The sequence below is a fragment of the Hydra vulgaris genome, chromosome 09, assembly GCF_038396675.1.
Source record: "Hydra vulgaris chromosome 09, alternate assembly HydraT2T_AEP".
NCBI classification, from domain to species: Eukaryota; Metazoa; Cnidaria; class Hydrozoa; order Anthoathecata; family Hydridae; genus Hydra; species Hydra vulgaris.
Genome location: NC_088928.1, coordinates 21127032 through 21153874, shown reverse-complemented (window position 1 = coordinate 21153874; position 26843 = coordinate 21127032). Strand labels below are relative to the sequence as shown.

Here is a 26843-nt window from a genome sequence, read left to right as displayed (position 1 = left end):
TTGCTACTTTCATAAATTTCTTTAAATAATATCTTTGAATATCACAAATAAATTTTGCAAGCTTAAATTCATTTAAAATTAGCTTTAAGCTATTTTATATTTATTATTATATATATTATAATTGTAGTTAGGATTGTTTAACCATTCTCAATCGATAAAATGGCTCATTAAAATTTTTTTAAACATTAAACAGAAACCACATCTTCAAACGAGCCAGAAATATTTAAATGCTATCTTAGTGTTAGAAAATAATTTTAATTTAAAAACTGAAAATAATTAACTGTTGCAAGTAAATGCAGGAAAACTCAATGACATCAAACATATAAACATAAGTTTTACTGATTGCAAGGTTTTTTTTTAATTTATTTCACATTTTAAAATAATCAATTAAAATAAAATAAAACTCAATTTATGGGGAAAACAGTACAATATGCAAGAAATTAATTAGAAATAATTTTTTTTTTTTATTAATAAAAAACAAAACGAAAAAGTTGTTTTCAATCGAATTATTATTTAATAAATATATTAAATAGAGTTTTATTTATACGACAAAAAAATAAAATAAAAATAAAAACAAGTTTCCACCTCATTTAATCCAACACAAGGTTCAAGTTTATATAGTAGAAAAAATATGTAAACGGTTCAACATTCTATGTACGGTGACTGGCGTAACAGATAGTCAACAAAAGTAATTAATGCAGTTGGCATTTGAAGGCGATGAAGCCTCTGAGATATTCAACTCAAAAAATACTTTAAGAAGCTGTAGACTCTTTTAAAAAACAAGTCTAGCTATCAACAACCATCAAAAAACTTAAAACTTGATCTTTTCAAAACCCAAACAAAACTTTAACCAAAACCCTAAGCAGGCAATGACAGAAAACTCAATAAGGGTGAACCGTTTTTTTTAAATTGCAAGCTTCAACAGTTGTTTTGACTGGAGGGTAGGGTTGGGCGGGGGTGGTACAACACTCAATTAGATGTATGCCAAGGAGAAAAAAAAAACGTAGTTTAATTATAAAAATATTGGGTATTATTATTGTAAAATAATAGATATTAATTTCAAACAAGTTCAGTGGATTATTGAACAATTGTAATTGTATTTCAGCCGATGAATAATAAGGAAATAATAAGAAAAATTCGTAAATCGTTTTGCCTTTCTAACATCGAGAAAGAAACCTAAAGATAAAAGAAATTTTTTAAAAAGTATTTTTAAAAATATTCATTTAGTTAATGATTCCCGGTGTTTGAGAAGTTTTGTGCCCAATGGGAATAAAACGTATTAAAACGTACTAATACGTTTTTTAGACGTTTAAAATACGTCTTGTGCCCAGAAGGTTATTTTAACAAATCTTTTTGTTTTACATGATGACAACACAAGACCACTCAAAAAAAATTCAGCAAAACAACTAATACAAATAAACCAACATAAGTTAAAATTAATAGAAAATACTGGTGCATCAGTAAACATCATATATATAAAAAAAACGCTTTACTGACTAAAAACATTTCAAAAACACATTAAAAAAAAGTCATATCTTACGGCGCAAGCCAACCTAACTAAATGGTGCAAACCAATCTAATTGACGAGTTTGTAGCATTGACCAAAACATTAACTAAAGTGATGTCAATTATATTTTAATATCGGAAACAAGCCACAAAAAATCTACTAATAGGCAAAACAGCTCTTGCATTAATCATCATTTAGTTCCAAACAAATGACACTAATAACCACAAGCAATTTGTGCAACTATTATCGATAATGACAGATTAAGTAAACATACCACAAAGATTGACAAAAACATTAAACTGTTTTAAAAACAACAAACTTAGTGAAAAAGTAGGAAAGTTTAAAATCACCGTCGAATTAAAAATAGATAATGCTTTCAAAAACAGATTTTATTATTTTATCTTTTATTTCTAATATGTTTTTAAAAATAGATTTTATAATTTGTCAATTATTGGGCGTTACGCCACCCTATAATAAACGAAATAGTTAACCGTGTCACAGATTCTACTATTTTTAGTAACTTAGATATAAATAGTGTTTTTCACCGACTTGAGTTATATTTCCGAGTCATGATCTATAGACACCAATCAGACACTCGTCCTTACAGGTTTCAGATCACTCAGTCTCAGATCACATAAATCAGATCACTCGTCTATAGGTTTAATTGATTAATCGTAAGGGTAACCTCAGTTCAAAAAGAATTGAAACATGAATTGAATTCAACAAACTGCAACGTAAACTGCCATATGCACTAAAACAAACACTTTTAGATATAACAGGACTAGCTAACATAGGAAACAATATTTTAGTTCATGAAAAAAACCGACTACTAAGATTTTTCTCTGAAAAGTTTAAAAAGACTTAAGATTTATCGCTAAAAAGTTTTAAACAGATTGCGTGACAACAGGTTAACTTCTAATTTAAATAAATGTACAGTTTGAAAAACATTTCATGGATTTATTTCTACGAGGATGGTATTAAATCTACTTTTGCAAAAACTAACAAAATATAAAAATACACCTCCACCAGAGAATGGAAAACTATTGAAAAGTTCTTTAGGATGGATGAATTATTTTTAATGATTTATCAACAAATTTAGTACAATTACACAATCACTTTGCGAATTACTGAAAAAAGACAACTAGTATAAATGTTCAGAAAACTGTCGAACTGTCGAACTGCATTTGACATTCTAAAAAAGCTTGTCATTAACTTATATCTGTATAACATTCTTTGACATTTAAGCTATTCTTTAAGAGCTTTTTCAAAAGCAAATCAAAGATATTCTTAACTAGAAAGAAAATACCTTAGCATAGTATATGAAAGTGAAAACAACCAGCTTTATTTGATTGGACGTCATCAACTAAAGACGGTTTTTTTCACACTCGTATAAAATATACAATGATCACAAACCAATAATAACATTTTCGAAAAACCTCTTGATTCTAAAAATTTTTTTAAAGACCTTTTTAAAAATTGAGAGAATAAATCTACAAAGTTTATCATTTATTTTAAAGCGCGTCAAAAGCGAATAAATATAAACGTATGTGCCAGCGCACATTTTTTAAGCTAGAAGAATGTGTAAATTTATTTAGCAAATTTGCCAAATTGCATGCTAATAATATTAACTGAATAAAATCATGCACTCACCAACGATACAATTTAGTAAGTAGGCTGCTGGCAAGTGAGAGCAAATGACACTATTAAGACAAAGCCTTAAGATATTATTTTTGAATTTACGGAACTTACACAACGTATTGTTGCATAAGTTCCGTATTTTCAAAAATGAATTAACTGTCACTACGAATAATGATGTAATATTGGAAAATAAAAGCCATTATACAATCAAAGACATATTTCTAACACATGAACAAAATGACTTGACTTGTGGCTGGATAGCTAAGTTGGTTAGAGCGTCAAACAAAAAGTTAGACCTAGACTAGCGATTGAACGATAGGATCGATCAGTTTGATTTAACAAAGAAGTTATGAAAAACTTACATTAATCTAATTATATTTACAATTTAGATTACATTAAAGTGATATAAATTTATATTACACATATAATGTATATATTTTTTATCAGTATCGTACTCACGGCAGTTTCAAGATGGACATACGGCTTCTTGTTTTTTTATCAAATTATTTACTTAAGGGGTGTTACTAAAACTTTTATAACTTTTGAAATATTACAGATAATTTTGTTCTGTAAAAAGAATATAAATAGCAATAAAATGTTTTATATTTTAACATTTAATAAAGTATCAAAAATTCTTTTGATTTTTGAATAAATTTTTGAAAAGTTTAATCTTACTTTTTTTAGCAAAAATAATCAGAAAATACACATTTCTGTTGTTTAATACATAATATAAACATTGTTAGACCATTTTTAAAGGACAATTTTTACTTTATTCAATCGGAATCGATAGAGGGATTATTAAAGTCCGATAACAAAATCGCCAAATATTACAAAAAATTCTTTTTTTTAAAAAAAAAAAAAAGAAGAAGTTTGAATGGAAATTAAGGTGGCTACCCACTATTAAAATCTGAAAAAATAAAAAAAAAGTGAAATTTTTTTCTTCTTATTTTTGGAAGGTTTAACCTTTATAAACAATAAATAACGTACAACAATGGTATAAAAGTTTTATAACTTACCGTAATTTTGTTTTTTAAAAAGGGGCAAACTTCTAAAATTTTAAATAATTCCATAGCAACGGCCTTAGCGACAGTTGAAACCTTTTTTCTCCATAACTATTGAACAGTTTTTCTTACAAATTTTACTGCATCTTAACCAAATAAAGTAACTGTAAGTCCTGTTATCGACAGTTCACATGCATCAACTTCGTTTAACAAAATTGATTTATTTTTTTTAAAAGTAACAAATAACATTCAAAAGGAAGCTAGTAATGATGATTGTAACTTGATTGTTAATTCAGACTTGCTAATTAATTTACTTAGTTTGATTGGTCGGTGCCCAAACTGCACAGCTGCAATCAAAGTTTTTCACGACACGGAAAATAAAAAAGGACTTGCTCACAGTTTTCTTCTCTCTTGCAATGAATGTGATTGGAGTATAAACTTTTTAACTTCTAAACCAATTATAGAGGATCATGGAAAAAATGGTCCAAAATCTTATGAAGTAAACTACAGATTAATAATGGCTTTTCGTGAGATAGGTTGTAGTTTTACTGCAATGAAAAGATTTTGCTCTATGTGCAAAAACGATGTGGTGCACGGCTAAGAACTTTGCGAATAAACTATCGTGGTAAACTGTTAACAGATGGTAAACCTTTGGCAGGTAAAGGACGCCTTACCGACAAAGTAATTAATAGATTACAGAATTATTATGGCTTAGCAATACGCCAAAATACAAATAATCTTTACAAAATGAAAAAAGCAATTGTTGCTATCATTTTTCATTGCTGTGAAAATGATGACTCAAACAAACGTCTTGAACTTTGTCGAAAAGGAGCCAAATCTTGGTGCAAATATAACTCAGACCTAGCTACAGACAAAAACACTTATAAGTCTAACATAACTATTCCTCAAGCAGTTGCAAATATCCTTAAACCAATCTTTTCATATCAGGATCTTGCAAACGAAAAGCTCCTGGAAAAATGTTTGCATGGTAAAACACAAAATGCAAATGAATCTCTGAATGGTATGATATGGACCAAATGTTCAAAAAGAGTTCTTGCAGGAAAAGATTCAATAGAGATAGCTGCAGCATCTGCTGTTATTTGCTTTAATGAAGGTTCCCAGGGACTACTCCCTATATTTTTAAAGATCGGTATTGTACCTGAAAAGTATACTTTAAAAGGACTGCAAAATATTGATGTTAAACGCGTTAGAGAGATGAACAAAAAGTCAGCAGAGCCAGCCAAAAAACGAAGAAGAAAGCTAAGATTAATTAAAAAAGGTTACAGTGATAAAACAAATGAAAACGAGGATGAATTTTATGCCTCTGGTTCTTTTACTTAAACTGTATGCTATTTTTTGACTTAATTTTATTTGTTTTTGTGTTTTTCTCCATTTAAAAATTTTCTATCTTCTAACAAAGGTATCTTTAGTTTGGTTTAATGTTTTTCTTTGAAATTTTTTACAGAGATAAAATGTAGTTAGGTGAATGTGCTGAGTTAAAAATATTTACACTATGGTATCCTATTCAAATAAAAATTTGGGTAACTTGGGCTATTTTGGTATTTAATTTAAGCATTAAACTAAATTGCAAATTCCAGAGCATTAAAAAATATATATAATTTTTTTTTTGACTCAGCACATAGTTCATACAATAAACAATGTTTTTGAAAAGTTTGACTTAATTTAAAAAAATTTGGCAGTTAGTTATCCTTGTTGAAAAATATGCTGTTTTTAAGTTATTTATGCACATAATTAATGACGTAATGTTGAAAATATGAAAAATTTGTATTTTTTTTATCTGTTTTGATTCCAATGCTACTAAAATGTTTAAGTATGAGGTAAAAAAGCGATTCTATCAATATTTTTTTAAAATAGTGGGTAGCCACCTTAAATATATTTATCAATATTAAATTTATTAAAGGCATATTTAAAATCAATTAAGTATGTAAAGGTAATTTCACATAGTTGATAAGCTTAATAAAAACCAAAATAAAATTAGAGTGAAGTTTTGTAACGCATTTAAGGTTACGTGACGTAACATACGTCATTGCTTCAAAATATAAACAAACATATTCACGCAAAAAGCAAATTTAGTGCTGAACATGCCAAGTTTGACAACATATTTAATAACATAGCCAGAGGTACAGAAAGTAATTTTTTGATTTTCTTATTTATAAAAGGTTGATGTATTACTAATTCCGCAGATTTTTCTAAATTTATGTTTTTTATTTAAAACGAATAAAAACAAAAATATAAATGCATTAAAAACTAACTTTTTATATGAAAATATGTAAAGACTGTGGAAATCTAAATAGAACAGACATTCATTAATAATTGTTCCAAATTTCAACCATCAACCATGAAGCAATGTTATCAAATCTTAGTTGGCCTAAGACAGATTTTCCGTAAAAATCGCAAAAATCAGAAAAGTGGTCCCAAGTTATTACCAACATTTTTACAACTTTTATTTCTATTCCGTTCAAAGTAAATATTTATTTAACAAGGAATAATTTCATATTTTTTTAATTAGAAGATGAAAGCGTTTATAGAAAAAAAAAAAACTGTTATTTTAAAGTTGTTGAATTTTTAACTTTTTTTTTGCTAAACTTGTGACGCAATGCCCAAATTTACATTGCGTGAAACAGCCAAATACTCATAAAACCTTTTTCAAAAAAAACCGTTTTTTTTTTAAATATTAATGCTATATAAATATGGGAGATATTTACAACCTTTTTCAAAAAAAACCGGTTTTTTTTTTAAAAAAGGTAGCTAGTTTTATTGAAAAATCTGGAGTTTTTTATTTTTTTAAAGTAGTAAAGTTAAAAAATTGCATTAAGTAGTTTGTAATTTAAGTAATTTATTTTATATGTAATTTAAGTAATTTATTTTATCTATTAAATGTTACAAAATGTTATGTCATATTTATAGTAAATAATAATGGTGTTACTATTATTAGTTATAATCATGCCAAGAAAATTTTCAATAAATAATTGTACCACAAAGTATTTAACATCAACTTTAGAAGAAAAGCTTCATGTTTACATGTTTCCAAGTGACACACTAAAGTTACAATATTGGTTGTCATCTATTCTAATTGCGTTTGAAAAAGTAACTTCAAATATGGGTGTATGTGTGTGTGTGTGTGTGTGAAAAACACTGGCCACTAGGCTGCAAAATGCACAAGCTTTTTCGATCAAAGTTTGAGGTAAGAATCATTAAAATTGTTTTTATTGATAAATCTTGCAACTAATTGACTAAATTTATTTATATCTTTTTTTTAGGTTCCTATTGATCCCTCATCTATTTTTCCTGGATGCACATCTTCAATGGTGCGCCAAACAGCTTAACACAACCAAGATCTACAAATATAAATAAAATTTCTTTAACATCACGAAATGCAATACCTGATGAAATGGATGATTTCAATCAAATTAATTTGATTAGATTTTATAATGTTGAAATAATGCTGTCTGAAATAAAAGAAAGGTAACATTAATGATTTTTTCCTTGTTTTATGATATTTGTTTGTTTTGATTTAAAGTTTACTTGTTGTTAAATCTATTTTAGATATCCTCAATACTTTTCATTCATAAAAAATTCAAAAGTCATATTGTTTGATGTTTCTCGATCATGTCTGCCTGAAACAATATTTTCTGTTGAAATTTGTTGGTCACAGCTTGAAGCTGAAATAAAAAATGGGGTATTAAGTTTGATTAGTCAAATTGAAAATACATACAGTGACACTTCTGAATAAATTTTATTCCTCATTGAACAACTACGCCTCACTACTTATTCTCCAAACGGACATCACTTTTTTACTTTATGTATAACATTGTACATTTGAACTGTATTTGTCCTTCAGATCAACATTTAAAAAATCTTGTCCAGTCCAAAGACTCTCATTTCAAAATTAGGAAGAGTTGGAGAAGTTGGAAATGAAAAAGAGTGCAATGATGCAATCAAAGTTGTTTTTGAAAATTTTAACAGTTCTGGAAAGCGTTGCTGCCTTCTTTTTGATGAGAGGTATAAAAAACCAAGTGATTGTTTCAGAGGAGGTCACCTTATTGGATATAGTAAGGACAATCCCACTAAAATTGCAAAAACATTAGTCATAAAAATAAAACCTATGTTTGCTAAACCTTCTTTTGTTTGTAGAATTATACCAATATTACAATTGTCAGTACACTTTCTTCACAATTTGATCATAAACATAAATAAACAAATAATTGATGCAGGAGGAGAATTATTGTGTTTCTTATCAGATAACCATCCCACAAAGCAAAGTGTTTACCAAAGTTTTGTTGTTAATAAGAGTTTTCCATAGCAAGGTGTTATAGAAAAAGAAAAACCAGTTATTATGCTACACAAACCAGTTCACTTATTTAAAAGTATAAGAAATAATTGGTTTAACAACCTCTCTCTGGTAATTGGTCTCACATTGTTCAATTATATAACAGACAGAAATTATGTGTTACCAAAGCTACACAGCTTTCATGCAAGTTTTTTTACCCTAGTTTGATTGATAGACAAAATGTTGCAAACATGGTTGCTGTAATTAATGAAAAAACTGTTACAGCATTGAGATTAGCTAATTTTGAGAACACTGTCTGTTTTTTGGCACCAATTGTTTTATTATGGAACATGCTAAATGTAAAAAGGAAAAGTTGTGATGTTTTACTTAATGATACTAATAGGTCTCCTTTCCAGACACTTAATGACCTTATATTTAAAGAAATTTCAGCATTTGTTCATGCAACTTCTAAGATGTCAGTGGGAAAGGGATTTAAGCATTATAATACTTTTACAGATGTTTAGTTAACACCCTACAAGAATTGGTAGAATTAATAAAAAAAACTGCTTTCAGAAGATCACCGATATGTTCTTCCTGGTATTTTTCAAACAGATCGTCTTGAAGGTGAATTTGGCATCTACAGGTAAAATTATTTTTGTGTTACTTATAGTTAAGAAAATATTGTAGATTTAAAATCTAAAAAACGAATATTTCTTTCATTTATTTATTTAAAAGTATTCATTTTTAACATACATAAGTTTAGCAATACATTTTTATTTGACAATTACTGTTTTAACTATAACTTAATGCTAAGTTCAACTCAATTTATTTGGTTTTATCTTTTTGTAAATTTTTTGCTTATCTGTAGACAACTAAGCGGTGGAAATTATTTTATCTCAGCAGAACAAGTATTGAACAATTTGCACCTTCAGTGGTTAAAATTATTCAGCAATTTTTATTATTATTGTTAGTACTGTTTAGGTGCATTGTCTGTCTTATTTATATTTTAAATATTCCTCTATTAATCTTTATTTTTGTCTTGACAACTGTCAAAATATGCTTTCTTATTACAACCTAATAAAAGAGCTACAACAACTAGCACAAATTTTAGTTATACGAGGCTACTCTATTCAATCTATTAACAAAGGTTTTAAAAAAGCACTACGACATACACAACACAAACTTGTCTACAACAAATATAAATAAGAAAGAGAAAAAGAGAGAATTTTACCGTTAGTGACAACATTTGGAAAAGTCGAAAACTTATCAATAAAATAATAAAAAAGCACTGGAATATTGTGGAACAGGATACTGATCTTAAAAATATATGGCCAACTCCACCTATTGCGATGTTATATAACTACAATAAGCAAACTTGTTTCTTTGGATGAAACTGACATTCATTGCTCATGCATACAATCAGACTGTTGCACAATGGATCTAATGGAAAAAGATATTTATTTATATGAATGTTTAATTAATGCAGACAATGAATCTATTAATGATCAGGAGAATGCTGCCCATTTAATTAATGCCCATTTAATTAATGCAGACAATGAATCTATTAATGATCAGGAGAATGCTGCCCATTTTATTTGGCTGGTTATGTACAGTACAAGATTGATCCGCAGCGTGTAGTTGATACAACAACATCTCAGTCAGCTAGTTCTGAATTAACAGATTATGTTTGATGTGGTTAATTTTCAGTTTTTTTTTTTTTTGTTATTTGCTGTTTAACAGCGTTTTAATGTCTGAAAGACGTTTTCAATGTGCTGTTTATTTAAAGAAATTATTTTTATTCTTGCATTCAACATTACGATTTGATTTAGAAACAGACAGTATAGAGATTACGAAATCTCAATAATAACTAACTGTTTCTTGGAAGGTGTTACGACCCTTGATGATACATCTGATATTGTTTCATTAAACACTAAGACAGAAAAAGAAAGAAACTCAATACTTAGTGGTCTGATCTTTTATTTTTTGTTGGTGATCTTATTAATAAAGTTTTAAAATGTATTTATAGTTTTACATTTGTTTGATTTAAAATTTATTTATAATTATATATTTATTATTATGATATGAATATACTATAGTATGATAAATAATAATTAGTTAGTTCATTAACAGTGTCTTTAAAAATGATTATTTACAGCTAATTTTCAGATAATTTTCAGATAATTTTCAGTTAATTTTCAGTTTCTTTGTAAAAAGTTGTTTTATTTTTAACACTTCATCAACACAATTTAATTTTTGTTTGAAATAATTGAGTCATAAAATGTTTTTATTATATTTCTATTGATAATTATTGATATTATAGTGTAATAATAGAAGTGTTTCGCTTTTTTTTCATCGGCTCTGTCGTCAAAATTACATGAAATAAGAGTTTTGCGTCCCGTTGTTTTCGTATTCCCTGGCCTACACCATTCTGCATTCAGAAACCCATGAAAAGTTCAGGAAAACAATTAGTACGAACTATTTAAGTCCATTCCCTAACAGAAACGACATCTTAAAGTTTTAATAGACCAGATATCCAATCGTTTGTTTTTTCAAATGCAAAAACTTTTATTCAAACACTCGTTAATATCATGACACTCTTCGGAATCCCTTACACTATCGCTTAAATGTCGCACTCCTAATAAAATAGAAATATCGCTTGAGTATTGCACTCCTACTAAAATAGAAGTAAATAGGTTATTAATCGAAGAACCATTGAATATTTTGAAGTAATTTTTATACATTATTCATAAATTTTTTTGCATATTTAAAAAAAATTAATTTATTTTACCGGTAATTAATAGTAATAAAACGATAGTTTCCTTTATTGAACATCGTTTGAGCATGTTTATTTATTATATCATTTTGTTTTTTTACGCAATAAATAACAAAGTTTTTAAGAAAATAATCAGTTTAAATAATCAGTAAAGAGTCAGTTCACTTTAACAGTTCACACCCGTAAAAATCTTGCTTCAGAGGTAAAAGTATCTTACTTGAGAGATAGCCAGAATATTTTTTTAACTTATAAAATGTCAATTTGTTGCATAAAGTTTGTATCAAATAAAAAACTGGCTACCTCTGTAATATTATGATTCAATCCATTAATCTTTTTGGACTAAAATAAATTACAAAAAACGTTTTTTATACATTATGCATTTTCATCTTAACGATATATTAAATTAATTAAAAATATTTTTTACATAAGTGTACTCTTATACAAAAAAACTTTTAATTATTTTAATATATCGTTAAGTTGAATGTGTATAAAAGTATACTTTTATACACATTCAACTTAACGATATATTAAAATAATTAAAATTTTTTTTTGCAGAAACTTGATATTTTTTATAAACTTATCATAATCAATTCAAAAATTAAGAAAATTTTTTTTTTTTTTAACCCTGAAATTTTACCTTTTAAAAATCCAAAACTAAAAAAGTTTAAAATCCGTCAAAAAATTATTTAAAGAGTTAAAATTAAAAAAATCTTTAAGAGATTTAAGTAAAATCCTAGTTCTGCTTAGTAACGCAAAGTGACAACGGCCTTCCATTTCATTCACACTCAGTGCAGTTATTTCTGAACTCGAATGAAGTTAATCATCATAAACACGTGACTTAATGATTGCCACAGATCAACAGAGACATTTTGTATGAATCGTCTACTCAACAAAATTGTTCGAACATCTACTTTAGAAATCCAAGGAGGATCAAGTTTACATGGAAAACAGCTGCGTAACAAACGACATAAAAACATTTAACATTTGACATTGAACTTGACCTGCTATAAATTGTTTATATATTGGTTAGTATATTTTTTGATTTGCCTAATAAAATATTACCTAAAGGTTGCTAAGCTGCTCAACCTACCTCAACGTGGTAAGTTGAGTAACTGTGTGAAGAAAGTTGAGCAATCAGCAAATAAATGAATATGCATTGTATGAAACTTTGACATTTATTATTAAAACTATCGTTAACAGTAAGCGTGTCTATTATTTATAAACTTCTTCTTTAATGACATAAATAAGAGAAGAGAAAAATTAAATAGTAAGAAAATTTAAAATATAAAACAAAACAACAGCTGCGTACAAACTAAATTTTTTTCTTCGTAATATTTCGACCTGTTTTTACACAGAAAGTATCAGAAGTAAAATTTATTATATTAATAATTTAATATATTATTTAAATTATTAAAAACAATTATCTAACTTTTTCTTTAACAACTTGTTTCTCTGTCAGTAAGTTCATCAACAAGCAGGAAGGCTAAAACATTGCTAAAACAATTAATTTAAATGTTAGAATTAAATCAGTTGTACCAGCGCAAGCATTTTATTACTCTAAAAGATCATAAACCAAATTTTTAAAATTGACTTTCTTGTATGCTACTAGTTCCTTCAAAAAGTGAAAGTGGGCAAATTAGTAAAAATAAAATAGACAAAATAAATAATATTATTCGAAAAAATTAAATTTGCAGCAGTTGAAAAAATACTACTGATGTTATAAATTGATTTTCTAAAACTAGTAATAAAAATGAATGCAACTTATGCAAATTGATATCAATGATTTCTACCCCTCATTTATAGCAGAAATTTTAGATAAAAACAATAAAATTGAGAAAAACCCACACTGAAATTACAGGCAAAACTATTTCTCTAATTAAACATTGCAAAAAAACTTTACTCTACTTTAATAACGTGAAAGAAAAAATCCACGCACGAATGCGTTGATGTTACAATGTGATGTTAGGACGAAGCAGATATATATATATATATATATATATATATATATATATATATATATATATATATATATATATATATATATATATATATATATATATATATATATATATATATATATATATATATATATATATATATATATATATATATATATACAGAGGCGTAGAAAGAATTTTTTGGTGTTCCAGATAGGTAACTTCCAGACATGGAGCAAACTCCAAACATTTATATGTTTATACTTATGTCAAATAATGAGTGTTTGCAAAAAATTGCGATGATTGGCGGCTGGGAACAAAAATGCCCCAAAATTTTCGCCCCCACTGCCCCAAACGTGAGAGCAACAAGTTGATGAAGTATTATTTGTACTATTCTTAACTAGACTTATATTCATCGATAAATTTTAGATTTCATTTAAAAATATTTTAGCGTTCAAAAATTATGACCATATAAAGTTTTAACCCCCCTCAATTTGAGGGGGTTGCACATTTTATATAGTAATAATTTTTAAACGCTAATAGATAGTACTATGAAACTTAAAATTTATCGATGAATATAAGTCTAGTTAAGAATAGTACAAAAAATACTTCATCAACTTGTTGCTCTCACGTTTGGGGCAGGGGGGGCGAAAATTTTGGGGCTTTTTTGTTCCCAGCCTCCAATCATCACAATTTTTTGCAAACCCTCATTATTTGACATAAGTATAAACATATAAATGTTTGGAGTTTGCTCCATGTCTGGAAGTTACCTATCTCGAACACCAAAAAATTCTTTCTACGTCTCTGTATATATATATATATATATAGAAATATATATATATATATATATATATATATATATATATATATATATATATATATATATATATATATATATATATACATATATATATTATATATTAATGCGGGATGTGTTGGCAATTATAAACTCTTATCAGAAAAAAAATTAAATAACTTAATATAAGACAAAATTGTTCAAAAGGTAAAAACATTTTTATTTTGTTAATATTTAGGCAATAACTTACATTTTATTTTGGTTGCTAATAGTTTTGTTTATTTTCAGCCATTGTTTTCAGATAATAAATAAATCTAAATTTTATTTGGAAAAGAATTCAAATGCAGCATTCAAAAAGTGACATTTAAAGGAAGTCTGTCAATCTGTCAAAAACCCAATTGTAAAATTAAAGCAATGCAATAACTGAGTCCATATCTCTCTGAATATATATCTGTTATAGGCCAATCTACTAATTTGTGACATTTCTGTATTTCTTTTTTTATGGCTTTACCTGATTATTTGCTCTCCATTATTTTTTTCAAATAAAACTGTTAATAATTAAATTTTTCTATGCGTAAAGTAATATAATATTAAATTTATACTTTAAATAATAATATATAATATGACATATTTATGCTTTGTATAAACTCATACTAAGTTTTGAGGTCAAAAGTTATATCAATGAGTGATTTCATTTTGGTATCATCTTGATATCATAAACGTCTCATATTATACCATATAGATATCATAATGATATCAAACTATGATACCATAGTTTGATATCATTATGATATCTATATGGTATCAAACTCCTAACTGGGAAGGAGGCATGAACTTTCTATTTAAATGCTCTTCCGTGGTGCTCTGTAACAAGACCGTTAGGTCTTCTTAGGGCCTCTAAAATAATAATATATACATACATACAAACATATATATATATATATATATATATATATATATATATATATATATATATATATATATATATATATATATATATATATATATTTATGTATAACTTGTATAATTTGTATATATGTATAATTTGTATAATTTGTATAATATAATGTATAATTTACTTTAAAAAATTGCTTTACAGTCGTAAAAGTTCGTAGAGAAACGTGTACAGCTATAAAAAAAAGCTTTATAATTTATAGCTATAAAAAATCGTTTTAATAATCAACAAACTAAAATAACAAAAAAATTCCTATTAAAACGTTTTTTGAACGTTTATAAATGTTTTACTAATACAATCGTCGCCCAAGCAACCATTAAACGTTTACTAAACGTTTGAAAACTTTTTTGTGCCCTTGCTTGGTGTGGAAACTTTTTTTTAGAACTAACACTAATAATAATTTATAGATAATCTGGTCACAAAAGTTCATCACTTATGACCATAGGTGAAAATTTTGCAAAAATGTTATAACCATAACACGTACAATGTTACAACCATAATACATAATGTACACAAAACGGTTAATTTACAAAACAAATTTTTTTGCGGTAACTTCAATGAGGTTTTTTTGAAACTTTTCAGTTTATTAAAAAACCTTTGAAATATTTCACTTTAACGAAGCATACATATATATTAATATACTTTTTAAAATATACTTTTGATATTTAATATACTTATTAAATATATATTTTTGAAATATTTTAACTATTTTTGAAAAAAAAAAAATATTTTGCGGTAACTTTTGTGTCATTCCACGCCAAACGGTCCAATTTCCGAAATCATGCCCATTCGACCATCTCAGATTTCGATAAAATTGCGTCAGTATGTAGTTAAACATGTTTCATTAACATTGACAAAGTTTCAGGTCAAAATGTTTGTTATTTCGAATTTTGTGGTACTTTTTGTAGGGCTTACCCAAATTTTAATATCAGTCAGTAGCTAAAAGTTATATTTTTGGGGTCTTATATTTTTGCAATAAAAGGGTAATATATCTTAAAAACGTGGATTTTTAGTAAACCAAAGGTGTAGATTGCAAATTATTTAATACAAATTTTATATCTAGCTAAGAATTAAGTCTATGGTTCAACAAATAGCGTCACAAATTCATCACTATAAATTTTTTGTTATTTTTCGTAGGGTCATATCTCCAAAACAAAAGGTTTTTCAGCATTGTAATTTTTTCTGAAGGTTCTAACTACTAATATAATGATATGGATAAAAAATAGGCTTTTAAAAAATTGCTTATGTTAAGTTATTATGAAACCAATATGGCGACAGTAGTAAAATACCCTAAAATAACATGTATTTGAACCCTTTAAAATAAATGTAAGCAAATTTTTTTTGTTTTTTTAATTGCATCATTGGAAAGAGCTTATTTCATATTTTTAGAAAAAATGAAAATCATTTTGGAGAGATTTTTCCCATGAACGAAAAAAATATATCGATTTTTTAAATTATACGATTTTGTACTAAACATATGGATTTATCATACTGCATTAAAAACAAAGTTTGTTCTACCAAAAATCAAAATATTTTAATATTTAAAAAATATTTTCTCGAGTTATTTCAGAAAAATAAACAAATCAGCAACGTGAAGCGCAATATTTAGAGTGGCGCTTAACTGCAAACAAGTAAGTTTTTTGACAAAATTTAATTTTAAGATTTTTTTGTAATTTGATTCTATAATCATTTGATTTTTAATATGCAGTCTATTAATTACGTCAACAATTTTCTGGCGATTTTTGATTCCTCCTTGTCAAAAACTTATCAAACTTTCAGAAACCCTCTCCCCGCTCCTCCTCCTTCCCTCTATAAAATTACGTCAACAATTAATTATCCCCCCTGCTTGAGGAAGATAAAAATAAAACGAAAAACAAAAAAACAATTTAAATAATAGAATAAAATAAATAGTTTTAAATAGTGGAATGACCCTTTTAATTTTTGCGGTAACTTTAATGAATTAATTTTGATTGACTTTTTTGATCAAAAACTCCACTGTGCCTGTTTGATTTGATTTTTGGCGACTGCTATAAAGCATAATTATGTTTTATAGCATAATTTAGCAATATGCCATTGACGTACTCGTTTAAAATGGCATAAAGATGATATAAAACTATTGCCTACAACAGTTTTTTTATTATCATTATACCATTTTTACACATATTTTTGACATTTTAATGTTTGGTGTCGAGTTAAATGTGTGGAAATAAAAACTTATTTCCACACATTTAACATGTGGGTGTGTGGGTATGCCTAAAAAATTGCATAAACTGAAACAGGTAATCGATTAAACTAAAATTAAGCTAGAATAAAAAAAGTTGTTTCGAGTAAAAGAACATAAAAGATCCTTAAACGAAGAGTATCAACCCAAAAGAAAGAGATAGAAAAAGTGGATCTATATCTAATTAACACTAGTTAGTTTAAATATTAAAATCAAATACTCGCTGTTGCGATACCACTAAATTGTGCAAACTAACTTAAAGTGGTGATCCCCATTTAAGCTATTATCTTAAAAAATAACAGAGAAAGTTTTCTTTTATTTAATTAATTTTTTTGTCTTGAAAAAACTATAAAAAAATTAGATGATAAAAAAATAGACTTAACTATCAATAACTGTCTTTGTCCTTACAAAATAATGCTGATTTTGATATATTTTGTTAACACAAGTGTATTAAACATATTGTGAAAATTTTAAGTAAAACCTGAGATATTTTTGTCCCAAATTTGAAAATGTAGATTCAGGGTAAATAATCGTTTGAAAATTTGTATAAAAATACAAGTAATTTCACGTTTTGCAAAACTAATAAGCTCCAAGTAAATAGGACTCTACTAGTTCTGTCTCCTTCTCTTTGCCAAAAAAGCCTTTACCAATAGGCCTAAGTTTTTTTCTTCTTGTAAGTCCGAGTTCACTAGTTTATTTGAAACACTAATTATGCGTCTTACAATTGATGCATTTGTTACTTTGTTCATAAACTTTCTTGTTGTTGTTTTTTTATATTAAGATTCACTCAACAAAGCTTCAAGCAACCACTATTAAAAGTTGGGAGTTACAAGAAAAAAAGAATAGAGTTATAGAGCAAGGTAACGGTTGTCAAAAGACTTCAGAAGCTGAAGGTTGTATGAGTCAGGAAAACATGAAGATGGAAGAAAGTTCCAAAGAGTTAAAGTGCGGGGAAAAAAAGACGAATAAAAGTTTTTAGAGTATGCGGGACAGATACAGTAAACGAATGAAACTTTTCTGAACGATAAGTTAAGCGAGAATAAATTTTAATTACTGGAAATAGAGATGATGAGCAGCGACTATGATAGTATTTGTAGAAAAGAGAAAGAGATGCAAATTTACGACAATACCTCAAGCTTAGCAGATAGAGTGGGTCCAACTGCGTTTAGAGTCTCTTTTGGACCTTGTCTGGAAGAGAAAAAGCATCATTAGAAGAACCAGCCCAAATATGACAACAGTATTCCATACAGGGACAAATTAAAAAATTTGCGAAGGTAGGGAATAGAGTCAGAATTAAGAAAACAGCATGCACGATAGAGAAAAACAAGCTTAGCGGATACTAATAATTAGTATTTGCTATGGTTGCTTGTCTTTGTTGTGCTCGCCATGAAAATCATATATACAATTGATTTCAAAATTAGTAATTTAGCAATCAGTTGTAAATATAGTTTCCATAAAAAGTTGGTACTATAATCCAAGAAGTCATAAAGAAGAGAACTCAGTGAGAAGGCTGCCATTCATTAATATAAGAATGTCAACAATATTGCGATAGTTATTTGCAGTATATAACTGAGTTTTGTTGGAGTTAAAATTTACAAGCCACTGCGAGCCCCAATATGTTACAGAAGTGAGATCAGATTTAAGAACTGCCGCCTGTTCCAAGCGACCGAAAAGAGAAGACTTTTTGAAAAGACAGGTGTATAAAGTTATCAGAGTCATCAGCAAAAAGAGCTACTTTAAATGTAAATGTTAAGGTTATCAGAAGGAAAATTAGTGTAGATAAAAAAAAAAACAGGCCCAAGTATAGAACCTTGAGGTACTCCAGAAGTTACTGGAAGTGAAGAAGAGTGTTGGTCTTTGAGGATGACTTTAATAAAGCGGTTAGAAAGAATCAATTTGATAATCTCGAAAACTTTCCTAGATACACCAAACTTCCCAGTATTAATACCTAGTTTTAAAACTTGGTATTATAAAATACGTTTGCATGGCCATGCAACCATTATGTTAATAAACTATCAGCACTTATGTCAAAAAATGAAGGTTTTGTCAATTTGCCTGTAGCATTAGGTAAACTTAGTTTTACTTTATATCTGTTAAGACCTGTAACTTCATCTGCTTGCCATATACACTAATTTGTAGCAATCCTTGGACAAAACTTGTTGGTTGTGTCTGAATTGTAATAAAGTACTTCCCAAATAACCTTTTTCATAACATACAAGTTATCACCGGTTGTCGAATAACCATTCCGTAGTAGTTTTGAAGTGTGTTCACTACATTATCAGTAAGTCTACCTTTTCCTGAAAATTTTTCTTGTCTGACAAAATAATATATTTTATTTTCATGCCGCATATTCATAAGGCGTGTACTTATTCGCTTTTGCACATATCCAATGCAGTCTTTTTTTTTATCAATAGCCACATAGTCATCATATGGTTTAGAATCGACTACACCACTGAAAGATGAAGTATCTCCATCTCCAATGTATGATGTGTATTGAATATTTTTTTAAATTGATCTAGTAAACATTTTCACTGCACCAGCAGGTTTCATAACACTAGAAGCTTCATTATTTAGATTAGCTAAGCATTGGTGATTCAAATTCCTATCATTATATTCAGGGTCAGTTTTTCTTTTTTTCCAATACTGGCAGCCCTTGCATGACTCTGAAAAAGCATATATATATCAATACATTTCCCATTTTCTTTTGACATAAGTGTCACAACGCCATTTTTGACTAATGTCCTCGTTTCTACCATGTCCCGTCAATATATAACTGACAGTTAGTAGCAATTTCAGTAAAATTCCCACTAATTAAAATAATAGTTTCTTGCGGTACTTTGGAAGTGTATTCATCAGCAGCTTCAGTATATTTCTCTTGAAAAATGTGGTTTATATTGTTAGAGCTTTCTTTAGTCATTGGGCTAGGCATATTCAAAATATGTTCAAATGTTTGTAATATGGCATAGCTTTTGCCAAAAGTGGGGTTAGTGGTTTTCTGACGACTCATACGGATATTGTTACTAAAGAAAGGATATTGTTACTAAAGGAAGGGGTCTAAAACGGTCTAAAATTGCGTGACGTAATTTGTGGACGACTCCTCAATCAAGTTGAAGTTTTTAAATTATACTTATTTAATTGTAAAGTTGAATTGACTAAAATTATTGAAACTATAATTTTTTTAAAAAAACCAATAGAATTCCCGTTCGATGACAATAAATCGTTTAACGAAATTCAGAGAACTAATATATATTGCACTAAGGTAAAATTAAATTTTTTTTTTTTTGATTCATTTGTATTTCTTGTATCAGGTAAATTTCAAGAAGTTCTTGGAACTCAAAACCTGTTCAATGTGAGAAGCGAAGGGTTGAAATTTTTTCTCATTTTAAAAACAATCATATTCCTTACAACAATTTATCACAATTAGTGGAGGTCGCTTTATGTTTGCCCATGTACAAATGCTTCGCTAGAGCAACCATATCCACTTTCAACGATCCACCACTCCATTTTACGCATTCGTACGATTGTGGCGGACCCCATACCTGTACACCCTTTGGTTTCTTAATGCGTAAGAAATTAAAAAACTGTGAGTATATCGAAAAATGGATAGAAAATTCAATGAATATCCATATCTATTTGTCTTTGATTATAATCCACTTTCACGAAGTCTTTAAATACCCATAAGTTAATAAAAATGTTAGTAACTAAAAAAAAAAAGTTATGAATTTAGTTAAACTAAACTGATCTAATTTAAAAATAATTATGTTGATATCTTCACAAATCAAGCATAGTGAAAAATGAATAACGGATTTAGGTTTTAAAATCGGTGCCCTGAAATCCCTATAGACGTGCAAATCTATCAACATTTATATTTACTTACATTTTTGATATTTTATAGCTTGAATTTAAAGCATATATAGCTTTACACATATTTTTATATATATAAAAATTTACAGAATCTGACTTTAGTATATAAAAATTGAGCAAGTCTTATATACTTAATAAGTATAACTATAAGTATAACTTATAGCAATTTTTATAAACTCAAATATTATAACTTGTTTAAGGAACAAAAGTTGACAACAGTAATCAATTTTATTTTATTTAAAATCAATTTTATTTTATTTAAAAACAATAAACTGATTACTTTAGTTGATTCTTTTATTATTTTTTTGTTTTATTATTTTATTTGTATGTAAATTAACAAAACTTAATAAAAAAACAAACATTAGTTTGTTATTTTAATATTTTTAGTAAGTTATGCTTTCGTCTCAAATTCATGCTAAAGTTTATGGAACCAACTTAATAAATTACACTCAGAATAAAATCTCTAATCACTGTCAGAGTCTGTATAGAAAAGACTTATTGGCTCATTTTGGATGTGTCAATGCAATTAATTTTTCAAGAAATGGTAACTTTCTTGTATCAGGTAAATTTAATATGTATATATTTTTTATCACATTTAAAAAGATATTTGCACAATTTTTAGACATAAACTAAATCTCCATAAATTAAATTGTAGTTTGCAATTGCCATATTTACCATTAACATTTTTTGTTTATATGGAATATATAAAATATAAGCGATTGTGGATGGATAACTCAGTTGGTTAAAGTACATAAAGCATGTATAGTATAATACAATACTTATACGTATACATAATATATTGATATAATATACACACACAAATATATATAAATATATATATATATATATAAATATATATATATATATATATATATATATATATATATATATATATATATATATATATATATATATATATATATATATATCACATTAACATAACATTCACCCTCCTCTTAAAAGTATTCAGGTGTATTTACAAGTTAGGTTTTTCTGGTGCTTTAAAAATTCGTAAAGATCTACAGGGAAGAATATCTCTTTGGTCTATAGGATTCAGATTGTTTTCTAGTTCCATTTCAGAGGTTAAAAGAGTTTGAATGCTACCATTAGGGGTTTGAGGATTGTTACCAATGGCTGTTATTTCTAAATTATTGTTTGATGTTTGTATTATAGGTCTTGTTTCTATGGGAGCCAGCTGTTTAATAGACACAGTAGTTTCATGACCACTAGATTAAATCTCACCTAAGCATAATGAGGCTTTGCTTCAATAAGCTGAACATCATTAACTGTATCTTCATATTTACTTTGCATCACATTTCTTTTTATAAGTACTGGTCCTGGGTTAATAAGCCATAAAGGAATTGAGGACCCAGATGATGATCTTTGTCTAAAATTGAAAAGACATTCATGAGGACTAAAATTAGTAGAAGTACATAATAGAGATCTTGTAGCATGAAGTGCTAGGTAAAACTCTTTTCCATGATGATATTGGCAGATTTTAAGATTTCAGAGTGAGTAAAATTAACTTCCATTCTATCTTTCAACTTGCCCATTTCTGATCAGGTTTTAAGGAGTTGTTCTTTTGCGATCCCTTTTGATAAGAACCAGTGTTTTAATTTAGAAGATATTAACAAGCATCCATGATCAAAATAAACATAGCTAGGCATACCAAACAATCAAAAAAGATGAGCTAAACAGTTAATTATTGTCTGAGTTGTTATATCTTTGACAGGATAAGCATAGGAAAAACAAGAGAATTTGTCTACATTTGTAAGCATATATTGTTCAGGGGTTGAAGAAGGTAATAAACCTTTGAAGTTAATAGATATATGTTTGAATAGCTGAGTTGCTTTAATTAGGTGCACATCATTTAGGCAATATTACTTGGGTTTTATTTTTTTTACATATTCTACAATCTCTGCATATTTGTTTTACATCTTCTACTGAATAAGAGAGATTTCTTGATCAAATAAAATGTTGGAGGTGAGTAACACCAGCAAGTGCAGCATGCAAATCATAGAATGATTCTAAACTTATTGCTGTACATCTAACACAAGTAAATGTATCTGGACCTACTTAGATTGGCCAGAATGATAATGGATATCATAAAATGAGACAAGGCTATTCTCCAATGCATTGCTTTATCATTTTTTATTTTTATTGCTTGATTTATAATGACATAAATGCCACAGATCGTTGTCAGTGATGAGAATGAAATGTTGACCCAGAAGAAAATGGCGACAATGATTTATGGCTTCGACTGTCGCTTGAGATTCTTTTTCCACTGATGAATAGTGTTGTTCACTCCCTTGAAGGGTATGTGAATGGAAGGCAACATGCCTCCCATCTTAGTTAAGTGTAGTGGGTATGGCAAAATCAGAAGCATCAGTCTCTACAGTAAAAGGTATATTCTCATCAATGGTTTGTATGGAAGATTGAACAAGCTAATTTTTTAATGTTTCAAGTGTTGATATTTGCTGCTGATTGAGTGGGAATTGAGTAACAGTTCAAAGGTCTAATTTTATCTGAAAACTGAGGATCAGGTTTTAAAGAGACATAAGATATATGGTAGCCTAAAAAATCTAAAGATTCAACAATCTTTTGTGAGATAAGCAAATGATTCAGGAGGTTCGGTTTTAATTGTTGTTAAAGCTGCAAACGTTATGTGTGGTCTTTTCCCACCATATTTAATGGCAAAACTCTCATGCAACTCTTGAAAACCTGTACCAAGAATAATATCTATTTTATTTAATATCTATATTATTCATAATTTAAAGTAACTTATAAAATTTTCTTTTAAAAGATTTTTAGAAAGACATGGAAAAATAGTTTCAAACAAATTATTATATTTAAATTTATCATAAAAAAACATTTAACTATAACATTATTTGCTAATTTACACAAAATATATTTATTTTAAACAATCACAATAATTAATTTTTATTTTATTTAAAGCCTTCCCATAAAATAAAAACTTTAAAAAAGATCAACAATTAAAAGTTATTTATGTAACAATTTTTTTTTATAGCATTTAAATTGTTAAAACATTAAAACCGCTGTGGTCAAATTGTAAAGAAAAAATATTATAAGTGTGGGTAGTTACAGCGTGCAATCGCATGCCATTCCTGCCCAAGCTTGATATCATAACAAAAAACTATTTTCTTCTGAATGTTTTGATTATTTCGATATTTCAATAAAAAAGTTAATTTAATAAAAATTCAAACTTTATTTTTTATTTATTATATATTTTATTTATATATTTGTTTTTTATTTTATATTTATTTCTTTATATATTTTATTTTTTGAATTTATTATGTCTATAAATAATAAGTGTATTTTATGAATTTGTAATTTAAAATTTTGTTTAAAAAAAATAAAAAGGGTGTGCAGTTTTTAAAACATTAAGTATTTCATTAAAATAAATTTTTCTTTATTAAATATTGCTTAAAAGTATCCATGGAGTTATTTAAATATTACCAAACAAAAAAGTTTTTAGCCTTATGTAAATAGCATAGCGTAATGTATAGTTGCATTTTTATATATAAGTGGAGATTTACATACACGTTCAGCAGTTTTACGTAAGCAAAAACTTTTTTATTTTGGAATATTTAAATTCTTTTTTAATATCATTTATGTGATGCTTATTCAAAAAATATTACATTGTAAAAAAAATATTTAACGGGAAATGTGATTATTTTGAATAAATTAAAAAAAAAAAGACTTTGAATTAAATATGATTTTCAAAATTTAAATTTAGTTTTATATAAAATAGTAAAACATAAAACGTAAAATTTAGTTTCAGAGGATGTAAAATAGTTTTGTAATATTTATTAAAGAAGAAAATTTTTCTTGCTAATTCTTGCTAAATAATTATATAAAACATAAATCTCCTCATAATAGATTAAAACATGTGAAAGCAAATAAAAAACTTTGTTTTTTTCTTTTAAAAAAGGGAGAAGTATTATTGTTTAAAAAAATTCTTTTCATAAATGTATTAAAAATTAGTTTCTTATTCAATATTGTGTAAAGTTTTTTTGACATAATTCATTTATGAACATAAATTTTGTTTATGAATATCTTATTGGTAACAAAAATCTTTCTATAAATTGTAGACCACACGGGTAAAACCACAGATGTCACATTTTTCTCATTTTGAGAAAAATGAAGTTTAGTGTTTAGTGATATTAGATATCTGTTTGGTAATAATGTATTTAATTAAAACTATATTTTTATAACATTTTAGTCCTAACACAGTATATAACCACAATGTATTAAGTGTGTGATGGGATAATAAAGCCGTCCCCCCACCCCTACTTCTTTTCATGAAAAAAAATTCAAATAAAAAATTATATGAAAGTTTTTTTAATAAATAGCATTACAACCTTACCTCTTCCATAACCTCATCTATTTACCATAAATAATTCCATGATGTCTGTGTTTCATCACTTTATATCAAGTTTGTATAAACCATACAAAAACCAATTGTGAACAACAGGATAATAAAAATGTGTTTTCTTAATTTTAAAGAAAAATAAAATAAATTTTTTAAAAGTAAGATAAAATAATATCAAATGATGTCTTACTTAGAAAATGTTAAGCTTCAATAAGTCTTTAAATTTTTAACAAAAAAGAGGCAACAGAGCTATGTATGCTTGCTTCAGTTTATCAGGCACTTCGATCTTTGATTTAAACATATGGGATGTAACACACATAAAACTAAATATTTCCAATTTCCCATTTCAATTTCTCTAAATGAACATGTCTTAAATGAAAAAGCAACAAAGAAGTTTGGCTTTGAAACTCTGCAAATTTCAGGAATTTTTCTTGTATGATGTTTATTATAATATTGAATTGTTATGGTTTTTAGTGAGATTGTCTAGTGTTTCATCATGCAGCATAAATCATGCAGCATCAAACATACATCATCAGACCATCTGATGATGTATGTTTGTTGCTGCATGATTTATGCAAATCCAACCAAACTACTTCACAATTACAAAATTAAATCACAAAGCGTGATGAGTTGGAAGACATGTAGCTCCAGGCCTTGTTACGAGATTTCGCTGCGTAGCGAAAACGCGTAACGCATTTCTAAGTAACTCAACTCATCAAATATATTTTGCATCGTTAGAAGTTATATTGCGTCACTCGCGTCTTTTCAAGTACCGCATTGTAATTAAAGTTATTTTATTAACGTGTTAAAAATCATACAAAACAGTTTGTTTTTTTCTCACTATAACAAAAGTTACAAATAAAATCTAAGTTCTTATTTAAAAAATCATTTTTATTATTCTTTTCAAATATGAACTAAATTTTATTTTGAAAAAAATATTTTTTTCATGAAGCGTAAAATAATGTTTGTTTATTTTCTTGTGATTTTACAATTGGTGTTTGGTTATTTTATTAACTGTTAATAAATTTTTTCTTATTTAATATGTGAACTCATTTTAATGTTTTTAAACAAGAAAGAGTTTTTTTTTGTTGTTTATCAGTTACCGATAACATATTCGTGATCATAATTTATTTTCATAAATTAAACAAACGTCATTAAAACGTTACGTTATTGAATTAACAATAAACAAAATATCTTATTAATAAAATATTTACATCAAAATAAATCGTGCATTTTTTAAACTATTATGACTAAAAATAAATTTTATATTTAAAAGAAATTTATATATTTAATTCCTTAAGATAAAACTTAAAACACTTAATTTTTTTTAACTAATTTTAAACAACAACAAAAAAATTATTTAACAAACTGTTTCTTTAACAAAAAATCTATTAGTTGACAATTGCGGTTAAATGCTTTTACTTACGACTTTATTTCTTCTGAATAAACGTCACGTTAACGACAATC

The 26843-nt window shown here is 27.0% G+C and overlaps 1 protein-coding gene and 1 long non-coding RNA gene across 3 annotated transcripts in view; both read left to right on the top strand.

The window, feature by feature from the left end:
- Nucleotides 1-7100: 7100 nt before the first annotated feature.
- LOC136084636 (uncharacterized) lies at nucleotides 7101-10376 on the top strand. Its single transcript, XR_010640706.1, has 4 exons — nucleotides 7101-7351; nucleotides 7428-7632; nucleotides 7714-9080; nucleotides 9306-10376. It is a non-coding gene; the product is annotated as an uncharacterized LOC136084636 (long non-coding RNA).
- A 9828-nt stretch (nucleotides 10377-20204) lies between these two features.
- Nucleotides 20205-26843, top strand: part of LOC100215729 (DDB1- and CUL4-associated factor 5) — a 53824-nt gene continuing 47185 nt past the window's right edge. The window contains exons 1-2 of one of the 2 annotated variants that reach the window (XM_065805036.1): nucleotides 20205-20378; nucleotides 21371-21545. In XM_065805036.1, the coding sequence (XP_065661108.1) occupies nucleotides 21377-21545 (169 nt within the window). In that variant the 5' untranslated portion in view covers nucleotides 20205-20378; nucleotides 21371-21376. Of the gene's footprint in view, nucleotides 20379-20535; nucleotides 20703-21370; nucleotides 21546-26843 lie in introns of those variants that run through there. The other variant, XM_065805035.1, reaches the window with a different exon arrangement.